Source organism: Argiope bruennichi, chromosome X1, assembly GCF_947563725.1.
Source record: "Argiope bruennichi chromosome X1, qqArgBrue1.1, whole genome shotgun sequence".
NCBI classification, from domain to species: Eukaryota; Metazoa; Arthropoda; class Arachnida; order Araneae; family Araneidae; genus Argiope; species Argiope bruennichi.
The window spans coordinates 94,289,312-94,313,281 of NC_079162.1; the positions used below are offsets into that span (position 1 = coordinate 94,289,312).

At 27.3% G+C, this 23,970-nt stretch overlaps 1 protein-coding gene across 1 annotated transcript in view; it reads right to left on the bottom strand.

Moving 5' to 3' along the window:
• Positions 1-13,119, bottom strand: part of LOC129958854 (paired mesoderm homeobox protein 2-like) — a 33,851-nt gene extending 20,732 nt beyond the window's left edge. Inside the window, exon 1 of the mRNA XM_056071574.1 lies at positions 12,702-13,119. Within this exon, the coding sequence (XP_055927549.1) occupies positions 12,702-12,858 (157 nt within the window). The 5' untranslated portion in view covers positions 12,859-13,119. The remainder of the gene's footprint in view (positions 1-12,701) is intronic.
• Between the last annotated feature and the right edge of the window lie 10,851 nt (positions 13,120-23,970).

Consider the following 23,970-nt stretch of genomic DNA (forward strand, 5'->3'; position numbering starts at 1 on the left):
CGTATACAAACACATTTGATTATAAAAACGTAATTTAAATAAATTCTTATTACCCATTAGTAATCGATTGGAAATCGTAACATTTTGATTAATTTCAGCAATAGGAAAACTTTTAAGAATCTTTCAAATCCTTACGAAGACGAACAATGAAACAGTAGGCCATGGGAAGCATTTATCATTTCCTTTTAGCTCAAAACAGAATTTTCTTTATATTTCTAACAACATTCAAACAAATGAATCCAATTTACAAACTTTTATTCAACCTGGCTTGTTTCATGTTTTCAAAGATGCAATTTGCAATTCGTTTTTCACATCATTCATCTGATGTTTAGTTGATGAAAATTCGGTACATTTAAACTGTTTTAATATTTTCAGAGCTTAATCATCAGCTAATAATTAATTTAATTGTTTTTATTCATATTTGTATCTCCATCTGAGTTCGAGTAATACTAGATCAAAATATTAAAAAGCAGAAAATAATTTTTTTAAAAAAAATCTCAATTGCTTGAAGACACTAATAGAAGTGACTTCAAAAAAACTTCTTAAACTAAATTTATTTACATTATTCTTCAAAATTAAGATATTTAACGTGTTCGCATTTTGCTAATAAATAAAAGTAAATGCTGTCAGTTCTCAGATACAAAAATCTACCGTACTTTTGCGCATGCGCCAGAATGGAAGTTTATTTCGCCAAAATTATAGTATGTGTATTTTCAATAGGTTCAAGGTCACATTTTCTACCTCGTTATTTGATGTCTGGTACCAGTAACGCGGTAGAAAATGTGACCTTGAACCGCCTATAGAAAATACACAGACTATAGGTTGAGATGAAAGAAAATGTGTCGAATGAGATGGAAGTCAGCGTCAATGCTTCATAAAGAATTCCGGAAACACGCAGAACGCAGATTTTCTTGCATATCGTCCCTTTGCAGAATTAGATTATCCGAAAATGCAAGTCTCGGGTGTACTCCTTAATGATCCACTATAATGATAAATCTTTAAGGTTTCATTTCATGATTGATGCGAAATATTCATTCTGGAAATATGGTCCGTGAGTATGTTAATCCACAAAAGAATTATTGTGAGTCGTAGTCAAAGTTTACATCGGCTCTGTTATGAGGCAGCGAATCTAAACATTGGAAATAGTCCTCAGGCAAATATTTTCCTTTAAAACAGCCAATAAATTAGTTCCTATTATCTAACCATAATCGTGTGCTCTTTCGTTTGCGACAGATATTCATCTTTTCCTGTTAATTATTGGCCTGAACATCAGATAGCAATCCTGGCTTGCAATTTTATATAAAGAACAATCTCCTCTAAATAGAATTACTTCCGATAATTGTTTAGCCTTATATTTTAACTATTTTTCAATATAGTCCTTTCAGTAGATCAAATCATTTTTTTTCCACAGGCTAATAATTAAATTAATTTATTACAAGTAAAATTTAAGTCATTTAATAACCATCTCCATATTACTTAACCAAAAATATTATTCTGATCAGAGTGCAAACTTCATGAATGTTTTCATTACTTTTAACTTTTCTAAAAGTATGAAAGAAATTAGACTTCTTCTTTTGAGATTATTCTTCTTTTGGTTCCAAAACCATATTTATTAAATATGGTTTTGGAACCAAAAGAAGAATATTTTAAAATTAAGGTAGATAATTTTTCAAAACAACTATGTAGGAACTTTTAAAATTAAAGTATAGAATTTTCATTCTGAGACGCATTCAGAGTAGTAATAACAAATAATATCAAAATTAACTACAACAAAAACAATAAACAATTTTTGCTCTTTCTGGGTTAATTCCTTAATTACTTGTTACTCGGTATTAGTTATAAAATATTTTTTTCCCTATTAAATTCACTAATATTTTCTGTCTTCTAAAATGAAACCGCGTTCAGCGAAGAATCTAAAATATTTTTTAAAATTAAGATTGTTTTTCTTTTTTGCAATCTAAAATTATACGAAAACATAATAAGGACACAGTCAAGCAATTTATTTCCGATAAGGTATCGCACGGAAAGAGTTAAAACAGTTCCGTTTGTTAATGAATGAGTAAAAAAAAAAATACAAGATCTTTTTCTACCATTTAGTTTGAATAAGATTAGAGCAATTAAATGCGGCCAAATTCGCATTGCCACCCACGCAGAGAAGCTGATAAACAAGCGAATGGAAGCTGAAACTCATTTCTTGCCATATCTTGTTGCAAAACTATAAAAAAATAACAAAAAGTTAGAGCTTGAAATAACAATGTGATTTATTTTGCAAAAACATAGAAACTAGGGATTGCTTACAATTTAATCGCTTGAATTTCGTTAAAAGTAATATCTTTTATTCAATGGTCTCTTGATTTAGCATCAATAAAAAGTGAGATTTTGTTAAATATAAATTAAACGTTCTAAAATTGTTTTTGTGTTTTTGTACTTATTGTTCACCTGTATTTTGGGATGAATTGTATTACTTTATTGATTCCAGTTGATGAAATATAATAGCTACATTTATTTTTAAGCATTTGTTTTGCTACATTACTAGTGGAATTTTATGTTAATATGAGTTACAATGTGTTAAGAAGTTTGAAAAAAATTTTTTTTTCACTGGTACATTCATTTTTTTAAAAAGGTTTGTTTTATTTTTAGTTTATCCTCTTTTGCTGACCTGTTTTTGGACTGATGCTTTAAAATCGCTACTAATTTTTGGAAATTTTTATTATGAATAAAGCTAAATATACTAAATGCGCTTACAAGGAATTAAACAAACATTAGTTAAAGTTGAAACGTTAGTGTTTGAACAATGGATCTAGATTTAGTCATAATATACTTAAAACGATGTAAAAATATTTGACAACGTAATTTTCATTCCTCTTTAATACTAATAATTATTGGTATATCAGCTGTTATTTCAATCGCATAAAGTCGCAGTATGAAGAATACAAAAAGTTCAACGTGAAAAAAAGATTTCATGAAATCCCGGAAAATTAAATTTGCCTATACTATGCTATTTGACGGTTCAAAATATAAACATGTAGTGACCTCTTCTCGTTAAATATTCTGTATAATTACCATCAATATTTTTAAAAATTATCTGCTTTCACCCAAAAAGGTATTTCTGTGTTCATTATACTGAGAAGAGAAGAAAAACAGAGAAGTCCAAAGTATAATTTTAGTTTAAAAAAGCAATTATTATTTTTCCTTCAGCAAATACAAAAATAAAGGAAAAAAATTCCACGAAATTTAAAATTTTTATTGGTGATATTCTAAAATGAATGATGAATGGTAGATTTATACAGCAAGTCATACTGTGTAGAGAAATTTTATTTTAACACAATTCTTTTTACCATTATTGAATATAATGAAAACTGGGAAAAAATTGAATATCAATAGCTATACCTTCAAAATAAAAAAAGTTCTACTCATTTATTAAAATTTCTTTTTCATTCTTTTTTTAGCATTTTCTTGTTCACTGAATAATAAATATTTCTAAGAACATTCTTGTTTAAAATATTTTTTAACAAGAATAATTTATAAATATTTAAATATTTTTATTTTGTGCTAGTTTAAAAGATTTTTAAGCTAATAAAAAGTTTTTTTTGAAAAGTTTTTGTGTAAGTGTAAATGTTTTTTAAAAATATTTCTTTAAAATTTGCTTCTTTAATCTAAATTTTCTTTATTATATCATTGCACTTCTTTCCTTATTTAAAATGTAGTCTATTTTTGTTTACTGCCAATTACCAGTTGCATTGTCGAATTTCGTTTAAATTGCACTAGAAGGATTGCCATCAATTTTAAATAAATGGTTTTTAAACTGTTATTTTACGATATCAATTTTATCTAGAAGATTCTCGGGATTCATTTAAATTTTTCGAAGATAACATTTTTCTTAAATTCGATATCATAAATAATAAAAAGAGGTCGCATTTCTTAATAATTTATGCCACGCTTTAACATAATATAAATTTCTTAAAATTCATACCAAACCTTGCTCTAAAACAACACTGACTTATATAAGTCACACTAAATGAATTTTAATCCTGCACCATTTGTATTTTCTGCAATCTATATAGAGTATTTGAATTCTGCAGCGCATGTAATTACTATATATACAGCATTCTATACAGATTATAATTAGTCTATTATTTCATCCGGCTAGATAGACACTTTTACACGAAGAATTATTATTTGAAAAGTTTTACGTAAAAGTAATATTAATTTGGATAACTTGAAGAAATTTGAAATTTATAAGATATTTTTATGGGCATGATTTTAAAATGAATATTGTTTTCTATTTTTCAATGATAAAGTTTTCGTTATAAATCTGATATATATTATAAACGTATAAGCACCCATTAGTATATATAACAAATACTTCTAGAACAATTTAAAGGAGAACATTTTAAGGAAACCTGCCTCCTTCTCTTGCTTTAAAACACACACGAAAAAGAAATTTTCAAATGTAGTAATTTCAGACTTTTACAGTTATTTTAGCATCTACGTTATTTATAGATTCAATTTATATCAAATCGAAATTTTTAAACTAATTTGAACAGCATAAAAAAGTTTTCTTTATCCTTAATAAAATTTTCAAAAGTATTGTTTTGATTTGCCCCGTTATAAATATGCTAAGTAACAGATATGCTGATTTATCAAAAATATATTAAGTACTCTAAATTCTATTAAATTGTTCACATTTAAGCATAAATTCTTGGGTAAGACCTTTTTATTCAACATGTTTATGGTGAAATGGCTGACATAAATGACTAAAATTTCTGAACAAATTTCATAAAGTAAATCATTCCGATATCATTCAAGGTATCAATTTTTTTATCATGAACTTCATGAACATCTTAGACATTTATTTAAACTGTTGTTTGAATTTTAATCTCAGGGCATTAATAATTGTTCATCATCTTGATCGATACTTGTATAATATCATCAACTTATAATATTAGCAACTCATCCCAGTTTTTATTGTATTGTTTGTTTATTTTGTTTGTATTGTTTGTTTTGTTTGTATTGTTTATTTTAAAAGAAAAATCTTTCTTGATACTGATGAGGATTGTTTATTCTACCTAATTCGTAACTGTTTTAATTATAAAGTAATAAACGGATTTTATTTTTATATTTCTCATGGATAGGAAATGTCTAAACATTGGCCTACAAATGAAATTTACTACGCCGCTTTTATTTATAATTCCTTAAAAAATTGATAGATTTTGTAAAAAAGAAAAGTTTTATAATTTTTGAAAATTAAAATTTAAATTTAAAAACTGAAATATGACAATTTTTATGCTTCTCTTAAACAAGAAAAGCCTAATCATTGATACTCAAATACAGTTTATTTTCTTATTTTGCTTAATACGTTACAATTTCTTTTTTAAAGAAAAGAAGATTTAAGGGAAGAAAAATTTTTAGATTCCTTTATTTCTTAAAAGAAAAAAAAAAAAAAAACTTAAAAAAAAAAGAATCGTAAATGTTGTTTCGGTTGTAACTATTTTCTTATTTTACAAAATATACATTTATAAAAATAATTTCTAAAGCATTAGAATATAATTTGGAATCTGGAATCCATGTTTGAGCAATTAAATCTTAAATTTTCTGCTAACGGGGTTTAAAAACTAGAATTGTTAAAAAATTATAGTACCTGTTAATATGTTAAAAATTTGTTACAATTTTTAAAATATTGTGATCCCTATTTTTATTATTGGAGCTTATTTTTAAGTTGTAATATTTCCTATTTCTATTTAAAAAATTGTAATTAAGAATTGTTGAATTTTTGTTGGGCCAAAAATCCTCTATACAACGAGAGCAAAGCAAAGTATACCTAAATGAAAAATATGCACATATGTATTAATTTACAAACTATTCGTAAATTATAACTTTTAAATAATTTATAATTTTTTAACTTCGTATATTAATTTTACCTGGTTTCAGAATTAATTGTAAATAAATATTTGCAAATGCTGTGTTTAAATAAAAACACACAGTTAAGACAGCATTAAATTCTTGGGGAGTATATTTTGATTTATGCCGTACTATCACTTCTTAATGATCTTTCATGATATACACGAATTTAAAAATGGTATGCATGCTTCTTTTGACTTTTAAGATTGCATTTCTGCAATTTATTTCATTTAAAATTTTGAAAATATTGAAAAGAAAAAGGAGCTACTCACATTTCAGAATTCGCTTATGTCAGGAATATTAACTCACTTTAATTTTCTCGCATTTGTTTGAAGTAATGATATATTAAAATAATGAATTGAATAATTAATATTAAATTAAAACAATGAGCAAATATTTACCGAATAAAACTGCTGACAACATTTTAAAAAGTGCTATTGTTACGATTTTGAAAAAGTGAAATGACAGTTACTAAACTGATTTTTTGAAAAACTGAAATTCCACTATTTCATTTGTACTTAAAATAATTCAAGAGTCCACCATAAAGAGACAAACTGGCTATGTAAATAAAATGTCTATACAAAAAAATTTGAAAATAACTGTTTTATTTCGAAAGGAGCATTTCAATGCTTTTCTGAAAATACCAGGAGACAAATTTTCAAGCAAAAACACTAAAGAAATAGTTTAAAAACCTTTTTTCAGCTTGTTTATATATTAAAAAGCAATTTTTGTGCAGTGTGTTTAGAATTTTCATATGATATTTAATTTCTTCGTCATATGTCTGCAAAGGGATATTAAGATATAAAGGGACATTAAGTATAGAAATGCCGAAAAAGTAAATATAAAGAAAAAGTTCTTTATGAGGTTTCAATACAGTTTCATAAAAACTTTTTTCTTGATATTCTTTATTTAATTGAAATAATATTTTTCTGATAAAAAAGAAAAGTTTTAAAAATTGTATTACACTGTTGATATTTATTAATGATATGTATATATTACTTACAGAAGAAATTTTGAAATTTATTCTCTACTTTCTCAAATAATAATGCAACTAGCTTACGCTGTTTGTAACGTGAACGATTATTATACTCATAACGAAAATTAATTCCTTTAAATTTATAAACAACTATCAAAAGAAGAAGTAATTTTACTTAGTACTTTATTTCTAAAATTTAAATATTTTCATTGAAAAACAAATTTTGATTTGAATTTTATACTATATTTTTTTATACTATAATTTATATGGTTATTGAAGTACAAAATTTAGCGAAATACTTTTATAGCTGAATCAAAACACTGATTATTCATAAATATATTCATAGAAACGTTGCTTTTTCATAATTGACTAGGTTTAATTTAGAAATTTGTTATGAAAAGTTGTATTAAAATATGTTATACTTTGCAGTAATTAAAAATTATTATATATGTTATATTAATTAGCTTAATTTATTAAAAAATTAAAAATTAATTTATTAATTATAATTTATTATTTATTAATTATTAATAAATAAATAAATTAATTAAAATTTAATTAATTTATTAAAAAATCAACTAATTTTGATATTTTTTCAAAAATAAACTGAAATAAAAAATAAAATTAGAAAATATTGTTGCTAAAAATGCTTCGGAATAATAAAGGAAAGTAAAAAACACTTTTAAAAAAATTTTAAGCGTTTTTATTTTAATTTAGATTGGATAATCTGTCATTAAAATTTTTTTAAATAATCATGCGTTTATGATGAAATAAAAAAGAAATCTATAATTTCATGCTTTTGTATAAAAAATCCTTAATATCACAATTTCAAAACTAATATGCGTAATAGTTAAATAGGCAATATTTTTTAATAAAATCATTCGAAATAACTAACAATACAAATAAACAATGACATTTTTTAAGTGAAAGATTTCCATTTAGATTGTAATGTTCTGATTAATTATCAACTTTTTGCAATTCATGAATACAAGTTTGTTACTAAAGGAGTGAATTTCTGAAACAATTCAGTAAAAAGAAGAAAAAAAGAGCAAGAACTGTTTCAAGAGAATCTTTATAAAAATGAATGCTGCATTCTTCAGTTCAATAACTATAAAATGAAATTTTTGCAAATATATAACACTACAATTAAACGAATATTTTGGATACTTTTCGCAGTCTTATACTTTTGAAAGTTTCCTACTTTATGCTGAAAATTTGTTAAGAATGGATTAGTTTTTGCTCAAAAGGTAAAATTTACATCTCAATTGAAAATTTTCGTTTGCAGTTTTTGTAAGTATTTTGATATTTCAAGAATACGATTATGGATTGGAGAGTTATCTCAGCAGCTTCTCAACTATGGGTAATAACATAATATTATATATGACTGAGACAAAACTTAAATAAAAGCAATGGAAAATTTCAGCATTTCCATTGTGTTACTTCCGGTACAGAGTAACATTTATTGCTTTACTTGGGATTCAAGATCGCACACCGAATAAAATGATAGACTATTAGTTTGCCCACACTGGAGATTATTCGATTTAGTTTGTTTTGAATTTTCTTTAATATCATAACATTGCTGAAAGCAGGTTGACCTTTATTTATTAGTTAGTGCTAGTTGCTATCATGGATCGTACTTGCTTTATTTTTTAAAGCTAATTTCAAGAATTATTAAAAAAGCAAGTTTTAAATCCAAGATCATCAACAGATTTGTTGAATTTGATTTACCCACAAATATATTTTAGAGCAACATCGCTTCTGGTTATATTTCACATCTTTTGGTGTCTTCTAGGATTGTCTCTAACAAGGGGAGAAATAAAAGAATATCAATTCTTCTAATTAGCTGTAGAAATTATTTATTGCAAGAAAGAACAGCGGAGAGCAATATAACTATAAAATGCTGATTATAACAGAAAAATTTTTAAATTCGAAAGTAAGCCATATGCCTATAGAATTTTAACAATTAAATATACAGTATGATTAATTTAAAGTGGGATTTGAAAGTCTCTATTTAATTTGAAAAACTGTTGATTTTTTATTGAAATTATACTTTATTAAAAGGATCTTTGTGGAATATTATTACCATTCATTAATGCTGCACTTAATGCCCTTGTGTCTTTCTATACGTTTGATGTTTTTGTTATAAATTCAGCAAAACTTTTAAATGCTTGGAAATTTATGTATTCGAATAAAATAAAATTTTTAAAAAATACAATTTAATACTAATATACAGCCTAAGATTTAAGTGCTGTTTTAGCATAGAATTCTAGCACTGATGAACACTGATAGCAAATTACAAATCTGATTTGAGTGATATAATTCAATAGCGTTTAACACATTTCGTGTAAATAAATGGTTTTTACATTCCATGACTTCACTGATAATCAGGATCTGAAGTTGTTCGAAAGCTGCTGAGAACCTGAACACGTTCAAACAAATACGCTAATTTAAATTTGTCTTTAGGCACACAAATAATCTGTAATATAACTGTTAGACTTCTCTTAATTTATTCATATATGGGGGTTAAATTTTTTGAACTTGGTAAAATTTCTAATATGAATATATATAATTTAAATTTCAAATCCAAACCCTTTTTAAATAAATGCATAGTGTGGAGTAAGATTTCATTAAATTTTTTTGTCTGTATTCACTCCTATAGATCTGTCAGATTCTATTAAAATTTAACTCAGTTTGTCTTCAGTGCAAAGAATCTTTAATATCCAATGAATTTTATATAGGACCTATTCAAAAAATTTTCTAAGCATAATAAAACGAATTCATAATTAGTTTTACATATTAGTTATAGATTCTGTTAGGTGGCAGTAATTTATCTATACTAACTATATAATAAAGTGACATCTAAATGAAGCTAGGTTTTATTTCATACTTAATGATTCTACTTATTACTTCAGATACTTATTAAACAGATGAAAGAAAACAGTAGATTTTACATTTCTATGATTTCCACTATTTTTTTAAATTTCTGAATGATAAAAATCATCTAAAATTGCGCTAATTTTGCACAATCAATTTTTTTTTCCTTTTGATTTCATGTGCATATACATGTAAACAGTGTGTATGCGCTTCCATTCAATTAGATAGTAACTAATCTTTCAGAATCAACAACCGAATTCTCTACAACTCGGATCTTTAATAATGATAATGATTTTTGAATTTGTTATAAAATTCCTGATATTGATTTGATTCTATTTTAGAAAGCCTTCAAGTGTTTTCGAATAAACTAATAATTAGATAATAATTAACTAAACTAATAATTTAATTAAACTAAATAAAACTTAACAATTTTTCTTGAAATGTGTATGGTCAAATAAATATTTACTGATAGTATGTGTACATTAGTAATTTACACATGTATGTAACATATGTGTAAATTTGTATATTAGTATTTACACATATAATGTATCTGTAGCTCTTGCCGAAAAACAAAACTTAATAATTAATTCAGTTCTAATGTTTCAGAAATGTCCTTTTGCCTTATTAAATTACATTAGGAAATAAATGTCAGTTTTATTTAAATATCTGAAATTTACTAAAGAGGAAATGAAAAGTTATAGAGAGAAATCATTGAAAAGGGCATGACAGCATTTGAAAAGGCGTATTTTTCAAATTCTTCGTTTCAAAAAGGCGCATTTTTTTCTGCTGTAGGAATACTTAAAAGTATTGATGTTTCAATATATTTACAAAACTTCCGTAACTCTTGGCAAGTTTATTGATTTTTTTGCCATTAATTCAAAATGAATTTATTCTTTAATGTATTTTGAATAGCATATCATTTATTGGTGATAGATTTTCAATCTACCGGTTTTTTTTTTCAGATCTACAATTTTTTTCTACATTTTGTGATTCTAAAACAGTGTAACAATATATTTAGATTATAACGAAAATTCAATGAATTTTTCAACTAAGTAGCTTTAAAATTTTTTTTTTTATTAGTGTGTTTGGAGTAATAATGTAAATGTTTTTACAAGAAGTAGAACTATGAAAACTCTCTTCTTTGTATGCGTTTCGATTCTTTAATTAGATTAAGAAACGGCTAAATTAGATAAAGTCTCAGTCTTTAATTTTGATTTGATTTTCACGTTATAATATCAAAACTTAGGATTAATAACTTAAAAGTGGATGGCCATTTCTCATAAAACTCTCGAAATCTTTTTCAAATTATTAGAACAAATTGCAAGTGATATTCAAATAAGTATTTTAAGTTTATATTAGCATTATCTATAAATATTAATTATTTATTATTCAAAATGTCGAGGAGCAACAGTTTCAAGAATTTATTGAATTTTTTTTATTAAAAGCTGAATTTAAAAAATCATCTCCTGTATTCAATGGTTGAATAAAAGCTAAAAGTAAATTCTAAATTGGTTGAATAAACATGCTACAACTACGAAGTATTTATTATCTGATTATTAATTCAAATACAGAAAAATTGTACTAATTACAATAGTAAAAAAACCAATGAAAAAACCACTAAAAATTAATATCTGCCTTAAAGTTTCCTCCGATTTTGCACTGATTTTGATCAAATAAGTTAACACTATTCTACAGAATATGTGGATCTGACCAATGTGTTCTTAACAAATAATACTAAACTCAACAAAAATACCCATTCTTTTTTTTTTTTTTTTTTGCTAATATTCTTTTTTGCATCACATTATGATGAATAACTACATAAAGTAACATTTATCTAGAAAAGTGTATTCTAATGCAAATAATGAATTTTTTTCATGCAAAAAACATATTAAGATTTTGTGACATTTATATATAATAAAACTTTGTTTACAATTTCAATAATTTAGATATATTTGAGCAAAGAATTACAGTTTATATTTCGTCAAATCTTGATAGATTTCCGTTAAATGAAAGCCCAGCACTGAAACTTTAAATTATTGATAAAAATATCTTAATATAAAATAAAATAACCCTGTTCTTTTATTCTTAAAAACTATAGCATAAAATGAATTGATGGAACACTTCCCTTTTAAATGTTATTCTTCTTCTTTTCTGCTATATATTCGATTATTCTTTCCAGTCTGAATATTGTCAAAACTACTATGTTTCAAAGATCTCCTTATCTCAATAATATCCTTTATCTCAATAGTAAAAATATCGTTTATCTCAATAATTTAAAGAAATCCTTTATCCGATCCTTTATCTCAGTAATAAAAAGAAAATGGCATTTTTCATCCAGTGTCTAAAATATGTAATGTTTGATTTTCTAAACCTTTTTATCAATGAACAATTAATTTTTTTCTCTGAAAAATTTCAATAAGAATTTCATTAGCAATATTATAAATTGCAGAATATTCTTTAAACTCATGCACTTTATTTAATGGGATTTTTGACAAAAAAAATTACTTTGTCTTTTTAAGAAGCAAAATACCGCATGTTAATTTTTTGTATACATCTTAAGTGACTACAAAATCAAATTTGTTGTAAAATGTCACCATTCATTACCAATGTTACCAATCATTTTGTCACTCTCAAAGCATCATTTGAGAAATGAATTGGTAAGAATCTAAAAATTTTCCACCAAAATTGAGCAACTATCTTCTTATGTTGACACTATGCTGGAAATTGTAGTTTTCGAAAACATTAACCCTGGAAATATGTGAACTGACTGAAAATCATGTGTATTGGTTTTCTAAGGGGATGGTAGCCTATTTTATACCACAATGCATCGGGGCATTATTTGCAAACAAATCAAGAGAAAAGAGAGAACCCAGAAAAGTGAGTGCACACATTTTTTGGAGACATGCTGGATTATTTTATGGAGCAAAGATATGAGACTTTTTTGAGAACTTACCCTCTGTTTTATCCCCATCTTCCAAGTCAGCAGCCTGAGGTAATGTGTTTACTTCTTCTGGAATAAAACAGCAACCATTTCGCGGTAAATCCAAGAGGTGACTAACTGTGAAACGTTTGGTGTTGTCCCCGTACTGAGATGCTCCAAAATCCACCATGCTTAGTCCACACGCTTTTGAAATCAAAAAATCATCCACACGGATGCGACAATGATGAAAGATTCAAACAATAAAAACTCGACTGCCTAAACTCTGTCAAAGCACAATTAGCTGCCGTGCTTCAGTTTTCATTTTGCTGAGTGTTTTCTTTGGACAAGTGAACGAGAAGATCTGAATGGCTTGTCGCTTCCTTTGAGGCCTTATTTGTTGAGGTGTGAAAATGCTTTGGATGCGCAGTGATGACAGCTCCTCATCCGTGGCACTTGAGTGCGCTTCATTACGAACCTTCCTCACCAATGGGTGTTAAAGGGGCGGCTCTCGAAGCAGCCCCGCCCCTTACCATCCCAAAGTTCCGCTTGTTGAAAGGGAAAAACTTTTTTGCTGAGATGCCTGGGGATTGTCCAATTACTTTTGGAAAGGGGGTTGTATTATCTTTCGAAGAACTGACTAATAGTCATTTTCGACGAATGACTTTTTTATTACGTGAGAATTGTTTGCGGTTATTTGGTGATGCAAGCACTTTCTGCTGGTTAAGCTCGAATTGGGAGATGGAAAAACTGACAACGAAGAGATGCAGTAGGATTAACTAAATGATGCGCATTGATTTAGTTTCCGCTGATTTCCTGTTGAATTGAAGATTTTTTGAAGCGAATAAAAAAATAATAATCATCTGTTGCGTTGAGGCAATATCATCATCATCACAGATTCGTTTACTAATTATCATAGATCAAATATTGATAACCTGTATTTGGAAGTATAAATTTTAAATAAATCAAAAAGTTTTAAATTTTAAATCACATAGAGGTCTTATTTATCAAAATAAATTCCTGGTGTGAATCTAGAAGTAATTTAAAATTACGAAAAATCTATTTTTATTTCTAATTCGAGTTCAAGATAAAATCTAGAATTTAGTTCATCAGAGCCTTCTGGGTGCTTCTATTAAAAGAAAATGGGATGATTTTGTTTGTTGAGGATAGTAATTCAGTCGAATATTAAGTTTTTTGCCAAACAATTCTTAAAAGTTGTTTTTTAACAAAATATTTCATAGCAAATGATAAAATGTAAATGAGAACATTGAGCAAAACTCACTTTTTTTTTTCTGTAATCATTCTGAAGTAATTTTGGTCACAAAACTAATCAGTTAGTTTTCAATAAAATCAATATCCCATAAGGTATTTATAGCTTTGAAGATTTTTTTAAATTTAATTTTTTGTTGTTGTTGTTCATCATAATTATTCACATATTTTAGTAATCACAACATATATTTTGTCCTATAGTTGACTCATTAGCCAAAGGACAAATGCTTATGATAGATTTCGCCAAACTATTTTATTTCTGTTATCAATTCTTATTTTCTAAGAAATATTTTATAAAAGTATTCTGCATAGAGCAAAGCCTTCTTATCTAGCTGTCTGTTAACTCAAATTATTCAACGTAAGTAAAAGAAAAAAGAGAAAATCGTGCAGTTAGTTTTAGAATGAAATGAATTCCTTTGATTTTTTAAAACTCTGCTGACAGTTTTAGAAGGATGTAACCATCATTTTTTTTCAGGAACTTCCTTATGAAATAAACTAAAAAAGAGTCGGGAGTTTTTTTTCTTGAATAATTTATTTTTATACTCTATTCTCTGCCCAATTTTCAAGAACATACTAAAAAGTAATTATTTTTCTAATTATAATGGATAATTTTATATGTAAAAAGTATCTAAAATTGCACAAATGACTGAAGGCATGAGCATAAATATAGCTGAACTGACGATTTATTTTCTTTTAGAGAACGTATATAATTTTGGAAATTTCCTTAGGTGCTCTTTTAATAGAAGTAATAAAATGAGGATTTCACTTCGATATGAGTTTTAAACGAACTATGTGAAATACTTGCTGAATTCTATTTTTATTTTCAATTTCGTTTAAGCTTTTTTGTCTTCAATAACTAGGTAACTTGTAATTTTATTGCAATTAATTTTCTATAAAATTAAGGTTAATTCAAATTCTAATCTTTCTTCGCCATTTAATTAAAGCATTCATTAATTTTTATCTTTCATGTACTATTAACTAGATTTATAAAGAAATGAAAACAATAGTGGTTGCAGAACAGTCACCAAATGAGTCGTGCTGCAAAAATTTTTCACAAAAGAGTACAATTAAAATGCATTTTTTTAAGTAACAGATTTACTTCTAAATAATCCAAAATTTTCCATGGTAATTACATGAATTGTAGTTTAGAACATTATTGGGGTATTTAATTTTGTTGAGTAACTTCTTTCAAAATAAAATGATGTGCATTAAAACAAATGAGTACTGACGAACCTTGTTTAGGTGGCTGTGGTGATGGGGAGCGTCACATAATTGGCCGTACGCTACGCCTTCTCTGCTACAAGGCTGTTGAACAGATTCTAAACGCAAAGGAAAGAATTTGGTTTTCGCCTTCCGCTATTGCGCAATTAATGAATTTTTATTCTTTCTAGGGCTATTCGGAGACAAACCCCAACTTGTTATCCTTTGCTTCTTGACTCATTTTGTGTCTCCTTTCTTTGTTTTTATTTTTTATTTAATTATTACTATTATTACTTTTTCATTTTCATTATTCAACGAGCTCTCAAAGTAAAAAAGAAAATCAAATAGGAGTAAAAATGGAAAATACAAAGTTTAAAATACTTTCAGTGGGTGTTGTAGTTTTGCAGTGCTAATGGATGAGCCGCCACTGGTCATAAGCTTGCGACAAACTCCGACACAAAACATCTTTTGAAGTCGAAATTATGAATCACATTTTCTAGATCAATGGCTCCGAAATGTTTTTGAGTGTTTTTTTATACAATTGTGTTTTCAATCAATAAATACCGGCAAACTCACTGAAGTAAAATTTGGTCTTCTATTTAAAAATTTATTGAATAAAAATTCTCATAATTTTAATACTTTTATATTCATAGCCTTCCAATTAAAATTTTCCTCCCACAATACCTTTGTGAACCCATCTACACAAGACATTTCCGTCCCAAAGTGTATTAGCTCAACAGTCCATTAAAGTGTTAATTGATGATAAGGAAAAAAACAATGTAGATAAGTTAAGAATTTTGGAGAAATTTTAATAAAATTTCTAACAATGAAAAAAAAAAATCTATGTAAGAGAACACATGTTTCCGCAAACACCAAAATTTTAGAAATAACATCATTTCGGAAAATCCGCCATATAAAAATTTTATTTTAAATAATGTAGAGATGATATGATTCTTATAATGTTATCATGAAATTAATTTAATATAATGAATGAAATGAAAATATTTAATGAATGAAATTAATTTGAATGAAATCAATTTAATATAGCTTCAAAATATATTTGATGTCGGGAATAATTAGTTAACTGGAAGAACAAAATGTTTTTATATTTTTGAAAAAAAATTATTATTGTAACAGAAAGAAAAGCCTTAGAAGGCATTATTTTACTCAGGCAGTTGTTTGAAGGCGTTATTTTGTTCAGGCAGTTGTTTGAAGGCATTGTTTTGTTTGTTTTTTTTACGTTCATTCAACTCTTAAAATAATATTTTAAAATAATTTCTGCTGTTTAAGCTTTAAATTTCATCAAAACCTAATTAAAAAAACACATTTGAAGAGATGCTAGTTAACCGAGTATGGAAACAGAGTTAACCCAAATAAGGAGATTCACTTATTTTCATTACAGTTGTTCTCAATCACACACAATAACAGCTCTTTGTAACTTTTTGATGCGGATACTTAACAGTTTCGTCAAATAAGGTGTCGAAAACACTTGAAACACTACTAAAAACGATCTACCGTTACTTTGTTACTGCATGCAAAAAGCGTTCTTACAGAAAATTGCGTCCAGAATAAACATCGGCAGGTCCGCCTCTTCTTTTCCTTCTTTATCCGAAATGTGTCACACATATTTTGTGAAATTCTTTGCTAGGAAGTCATAGCTTATTTATTTAAACTCACAGTCATTTTTTAAAAATGTAGATAATAGGACTAATTTACAGTGCTAAGAGAGACTTGCTAATCGAATGCATTGAAGAAATATTATTTCCTAGTAATTTTTTTTTAAACATCTAACATTTTTGTGAAGCAGGCATTAGAATTTAATGGAAAACAAAAAAAGTTAAGAAATATCGCTATAGAATGCATCTTAAATTAAATTCATCAAAATAGCATTCAAAATAGAAAGTTAAAACCTGTCATAATTTTAATTAAATGAAATATTTTCTTCTTAAGATATTAAAAATAATTAACTAATATCGAAGTTGAATATGCGAAGTCAGTTATTTAATATGAATTCATTTGATTTCAATTTAGAAGCATCAAATCCGAGCTATATATATAAGTAAAAAACTCAGTTTAAATGCATTCGAATTTAGAGATATCGTTGATATACAAGACTTTTACATAGTTTATTACTTTCTTGGATTGCAAAAAATAAGAAAAGAAGACATTGATGCATATTTCATGGACGTAATATAAAAATTATATCATCAGACATAGAAAAAAAAATTCAGATTTTAATATACAGGCATGGAAAGTTTTCTTTAAGACAAAATAAGGGTTTCCCACAGACATATTCAATAATATATTTAAAAGCAAAGGGGGAATCAAATATTGCATTCTTCAAAATTCATTAATATCCGCGTTATTTAAAATAAATGCCCTGATTATCAAAAATTATAATTTTCTTGTAAACAACAATTTTAAGAAAATAAAATTTAATTACATTAAAGAAAGAATATTAATGTTTTTTCTGCCTATGCAATAATTGCTGTATTAATTTGTAATTATTTGCCTTGCAAGCATGACAACATCCAAGAAGTTAATTAAAATAACTAATTGATATATCCAGCGATGAGCGGTATCAAGGCCCTTTTAAATGTAATATTTTTAGCATTAAAACTAGTAATGTATAAGCTATTTATTATATAAAATTCTTTTATCGCCGGAATTTGCTTTAAAAATATTTTTAAATTAGATTATGAACTGTCTCGGATAATTCTCAACAACCACAGATAGCTAATACTTTCTTTCTAATTTATTAACACTTATTAGATTACTAATGCGAATTTTGTTAACAACTGATGAAGTTTAAGAAAACTTTTAAAGAACATTTTGAGACGATTAAATAAATAGTTAATTGTTCAATAGTAAAAAAATCTGAAAAAAAAAGCCCAAATTAATAATTGTTAAATGGCTGCTTTTAAAGTTTTCTTTCAGATTTCCGCTATTGTTCTGGCAACACAACTTCGTGTGTATTCTTCAACAGTAAAGGAATACTTTATTTGCTCAAAATAGCTTTATTTTTCTTGCCTCCCTTTGAATGCGAGCGAAGAAATAAAAATAATAATTTAATTTGCTTTTAGTCATCGTTAAATTATTAGTTTAAAACAAATAAAGCAGTGTCAAAAGGCATGCATTATTAGATTAGAATGTAAATAAAAAAATATTGATTTGATCAGGCCAAAATCATAACGCTGTATACCTGAGGAGTACTTACAAATTCCTTACTTCAAAACCAAATTTTAAAAAAAAGAAGCTAAATGCAAATGGAGGAAAAAACTGCACAGAAATGGAAATGAAATCGTCGAAAGGACAAAATATTGAATTTCAAGGTAGAATAAAAACATTTCTTCAGGAATAATGTTTCCCGAAATTACTGAGGAAAAAATGCAAAATTTTGATTAATTTCAATTCTATATTTAGTTAATCTTTATTCTTGAAAAGTTGACAGTATACTTCATTTTGTCCAAAATAATAAGTATGGAAATTTTGGTTGTATTCCACCTGTTACTTGGGAGAAGATGTGTAACACTCATACAAACATAGTTGTAATAACTTTTATTTTTATTCAGACAGGAAAAAATTCGTAAATTGAATGTACATTTTTTTTTCAGAATTTTACAAATGGCCTCCGAATTTTCGACGACATTTATGAGGACGTGTGATGCAATTTTTTTTCAGAGCTGTTATGGCAAAACAAGAATCTGTAATCAGAAGCAATCATGTCAGTAAACTTTATCTCAACTTCGCTGCCATTTTGAGGATTTTTTAGAAATAACCTGAGAGATTATAAATCTCATGCGCCAGTTCTTGATTCCTATGAAAACTGCAAAAACCGATGATGTAAATGGCATCAAGATTTATATGTGATTTAATACGTTATCTGCCATGATTTTCACTTGTAACTCAAATAATATATTTGATTTGTTGACTCCTTCTTTGCTATCTCTTAATTGTAGTAAAGAAGATGTCACATGTAGTAGGCTTGAATGACAGGCGAGACATGCGGCAGTCAACGTGTTAATAATAGATAGGAAGGAAAATTAAATATGCACTCAAGGGAGATTAAATATGTTTATTTTACCACCTTAACTCATAACCACAATCATAATTCCAAAAATAGTCATCTGAGGAGATAACAATTTAGAGTTTAAACAATATAATATTTAATAGGCAGCATCTTCTTTGAGTCGTTTTGATAATAGTAATAAATCGTTGCTTCCAGGGAAGATTGAAGTGCTTTATTTACCGTTTTAACACAGAAATATAATCATACTGCAATAAATCGTCTCCTCTGAGGCTAACAATAGTACTATTATTGCCTGAGTGACAATTTATTAAGGTATGGTTAACGTTTATTTTTATTTAAAGAGGACCATCAAATATTTGTGGTGAGATTGTCTGACAGAATAGCCGTTTTCTAGAAGCATGCAACTGATATATTTTTAAGAGTGTTAAAATCCTTTAAGGATATCTCAACATGTACATCAGACTTCAATGGTATATCATTCCATGACACGAAGTTATGAGCGTGTAAGATGCAAAGTAATCTTGTAATTTACTGGTATATTCTTAAGGTAAGTCACTTTTAAAGATCCCATACGTAAAATTATCCATTGTAGTCGATTATTTTACAAACTGCGTCATACGCTTTAACTAAAAGTGTGGAAAGTTCGAGTAGACAAAAATAATCTTCAAAGTAGACTTACGAAATTTTCATTAAAATTCATCGAAGATATGTTCCAAAAGAAAGAGAATTTTGACATAATTAAAGATTTATAACATTGCGACACTTTTCAGTATCGGCTTTTTTCAATAAATTATTAAAGAAGATTTCGCATATCCTTGAAGATCTTCTACAAGTCTTTAGGCACTAATTTTCTCATTGAAGTATTGCGATAGTGCAATTAATTTCTAAATTATTTTAAGGCATCAAATATATCTAAATTGCTAAAGTGTCACATTCTATAAATGTAACTGCACGCTCAAGATTTTCATGACAAGATTAGATGCTGCGTTTCAATTAAAAATCACACTTTCTTTTCTTTTTTTGCAAGAATTAGCAGAAGATTTAAATTTTTTATAATATCGACAATTTACAGATTTCACTTTTTATTTAGAGTTTTCATATTTTCATGGAATTATAAAATTCTTTGAACTTATGTCGAAGATAAAGAAATTCTATTTTTACTAGATGAACTTTCAGCATTGAAATGAATTTATTAAATAAACGATATTTGCTGAAGAAAATATACAATGCTAATATGATTACATAAATCTTTAAACACATAAATAAATATTTTTATCATAAATTATATCGAATGAAATAGAATAATTAATAATTATAGAAGTAAAGAGAAGCATATTTTCTACTTTAAAAATAACTTAGTTTCCTTTTAAATGAATTTTATAGCATAGCAAGCGAAAACTATTTTGGCGTGTTTTTTTTCAAATGGGATGAAGTCAATTTCTGCTGAAATAGGATATGTCAAATGTGTCACTTTAAATTAATTCTGAAGTTCATCACGCATCTTGCATTTTCTGCTTATAGTATTACGCCACTATTACATAGTATAAGGAGAATGCAGTTACTATGCTCCTTATACTATTGCATAGTATAAGGAGCATGACGTGAATAGCGAAGCTTGACACCTAAATATGACATTCGGTGAAAGGCCAACGTTCTTTTTTATAATGTTTACTTTTTGCTGCATGTTACCGTTGATTTTTATTTTGAAATTAAAGCAATGAATAAAAAAAAAAAGAGTTTTTAAAGTAAAAAAATTAATATACTTTGATACTTTGAACTTACTTTAAATTAACTAATTACATATCGAAAGAACCTTTCAACCAAATTAAATGATTAACTTATAAAAAATAATGATAACCTAATAATGACAGTTAATCAAAGTAACTTAATTCAATAATGACAATTCGGTTGGTTTAAGGTAATCAAAAGCTTATCGGAAACTTAAGGAGGAAAGCCACTTCGTTTTAGAAGGCTTAATTTTGAAAAAAAAAAAAAAAAAAACCTTCTAGAACATGTTTGATTTCCTTTTCTTGTAGTGCTCACTTTTATTTAAAACGTTTTTCTTTAAAAAAAAATCTCTTAGCATGTTTTAGAGCCGCGATAGCCTGAGTCTCAGCATCAAAGGTCGTGGATTCAATAACCGATTCTATTAATATCTATCAAATACAAGGCCCTTATGCATGTTAAATAGGTTGAGAGTTGACGTCTTCTGTTTATTTGGTATGAAAGCTTGGAATAAAACATCGGTTTTGCATATGGTTCAAAATTAGGAGATTCATGCCAAAATAGCTGTCGCTTAGCTTTGATACGGAGCTTTAATCATTCTAAATATCTGGCATTTAGGTTCGGGAAACATATCCATGTTTATACGTCCGACACCGCTGCAGCATCGGAAGAACAGGATGAAGTATAGTTGAAACTCTAAATATCGAAAATTGATGGTTTTCTGGAAAAAACTTCAATATATAGGAATTTTTATACTAAGTGTTATTACAGTGTACAAATATTTATGTAATTTGCAAATTTCTTCCATCCCTTTCAAAGATTTTAACTCCTTGATCGGCAGGCCAATACAAATTACATTGTAAGAAATGCAGAGCGGTAGTTAATGTGTTAATATCTGAATCACTAATGAAACTTTATTTGAAATTAAACTTGTCTAAATTTCATATTTCTTACCATGCTTTTATTTTTTATTTCACTTTCTTAATTTTTTTATTAAGTTGAACCACTTTTTTACAATTAAATATTTCAATTTAAATCCATGTTCACGATAAGAAATTTAAAACTAGATTGAAGTGGAAGGTAAAGTTTCAGTCCCAGATAGGAAAGGAATTCATAGAATAGAAGCTAAGAATTGCATATGATTCATCGGCAAGAATATATTGCTTTCTGATTTTACTTGAATTTCTATTACAGTAAGAATCGGCGAAACGATTTTTTCTCTTATTTAGCTTAGATGCTTCTTTATGAACTAAATCCAAGGTCTCTCTTTGATGGTAATAAATATTTTTTACATGAACATTATTTTTCGATATATAGAAGTTGATGTTCTAATGAAAATCTAAGATATCTGGGGGAAAAAAATCGACATATGGGATTCAACTGTAGAGTAACTACACTTGTATAGAGTGCTCATATTTCTGGCATCGGGCAATCCAGCAGCAATCGTTTTGCTAAGCATCTTTTAGAAGGATCGGAACCACACCGGACTTGCAGTAATTGTTTCATTACGTATATAACTGAGTAGTGCACACATACGACGTTCGCATATATACGGCATGTAGTTTTCTTCTTATTTGAAAATTATTTATTTATTATTTTATTGATTTGTTTTCTTTATTTTTCTATAATATAGCATTCATACCTTTTCTTTATACTTTAATTTAAGAATTTTCTTTTTACTTTTGAAGAAAATCAGAGTAGTATGACTTCAGAAGGTGCGATTTTAATGATATTAATATGGATTCTTAATGTAGGAAATAATACGTAATTCTCAAATATGGATTATCATAGATGACACTTAAGAGGACACAGTCATATCACTGACTCTCCGACCCACCTTAAGGTACACGGATAAATAATACTGCAAGACCGGACCGCCGCAACAGCAACACTGGCGGGAACTGTGATTGAGTCCTAAGGGCCATCACCGGCCACGGAACACCCCTTCCCGAAGGAAGTACGTCCCGTCATCGATGGGAGGTGCCAGATCCCCCACCTTTTTGTGTACCCTCCAGGGTGGCGAGATCCAACCACCATATCGGAAGTATTCATTCTTATTTCGAGGTGCCCCCCGGGGGGTTACTTAAGAGGACATGTTAAAAAGGAGGAGCGTTTCTTGAATTTCAAGTGAATGATTGACGATAAAAAAGATAAATAATAGTAAAATATTTATTTTAATACAATTTTTATCATTTCTTATTCTTTTGAACTTTATTTTTTAAAATAACAAATAAAATAATTATTGTAATATTAATTAATGCTCTGTTATAATCATTGATGGAACAATACATTTTTAATATAAAGGTTTAATTGTTTGCTTATACGTGCATTTATTTTGCAAACATAATTAAGCAGTGGATGTAAAATTAATGTAAGAAAAATAGTAAAAATTAACAAGTAAATTCACTTAACTCATAATTGAACTGATAATGCGAGTGGAGGTGTTGCTAATTCATCCACATATTTTGTTACAGAATCTTATGAGCATTATTTTTTGCAAGCGAGTTAAACGAATGAACAATGAATTGGAAACAATTGAAAATTTTATCGGAAATTTCTAGAAATTGTCCTCTTTCCCCCAGATTAATAAAACAGGTCTTTTGCACGTTACGTAAACAAGTACAATAAATTTTCTGTTACAGATACCTTCACTGGTATCCAAATACGGAATTTCCTTGGCGTGCATATTGAACTGCTCTCACGCCAGCTTGGCTAAGTAGATATTCAAGAGGGCACGTTATCCTAAAATTGGTCAAATTATCGATTTTTCATAGATTATTTCATAGCGCTTACCTTTCTGCTCATTGTGCCAAAATTTAATACTTCAGATGTTCTTTAAATTTTTATTTATGATAATAAATGAAATATATAAGCAAAAGAGAATTTCAAAAGACTTTTTCCCCATGTTAGGTTTTCGATTAACATAATGTTACACTATGGTTTTTTTTCCAGTTAAGATACAGTTTTCAATTTACTTATGCTTGCTTATCATTATGCGCATGATAAAACTGCGTACGCACAAGCATTCGGTGGTTTTTGTTTTTTTTTGTTTTTTTATACATACAATCTATAAAGATAGTG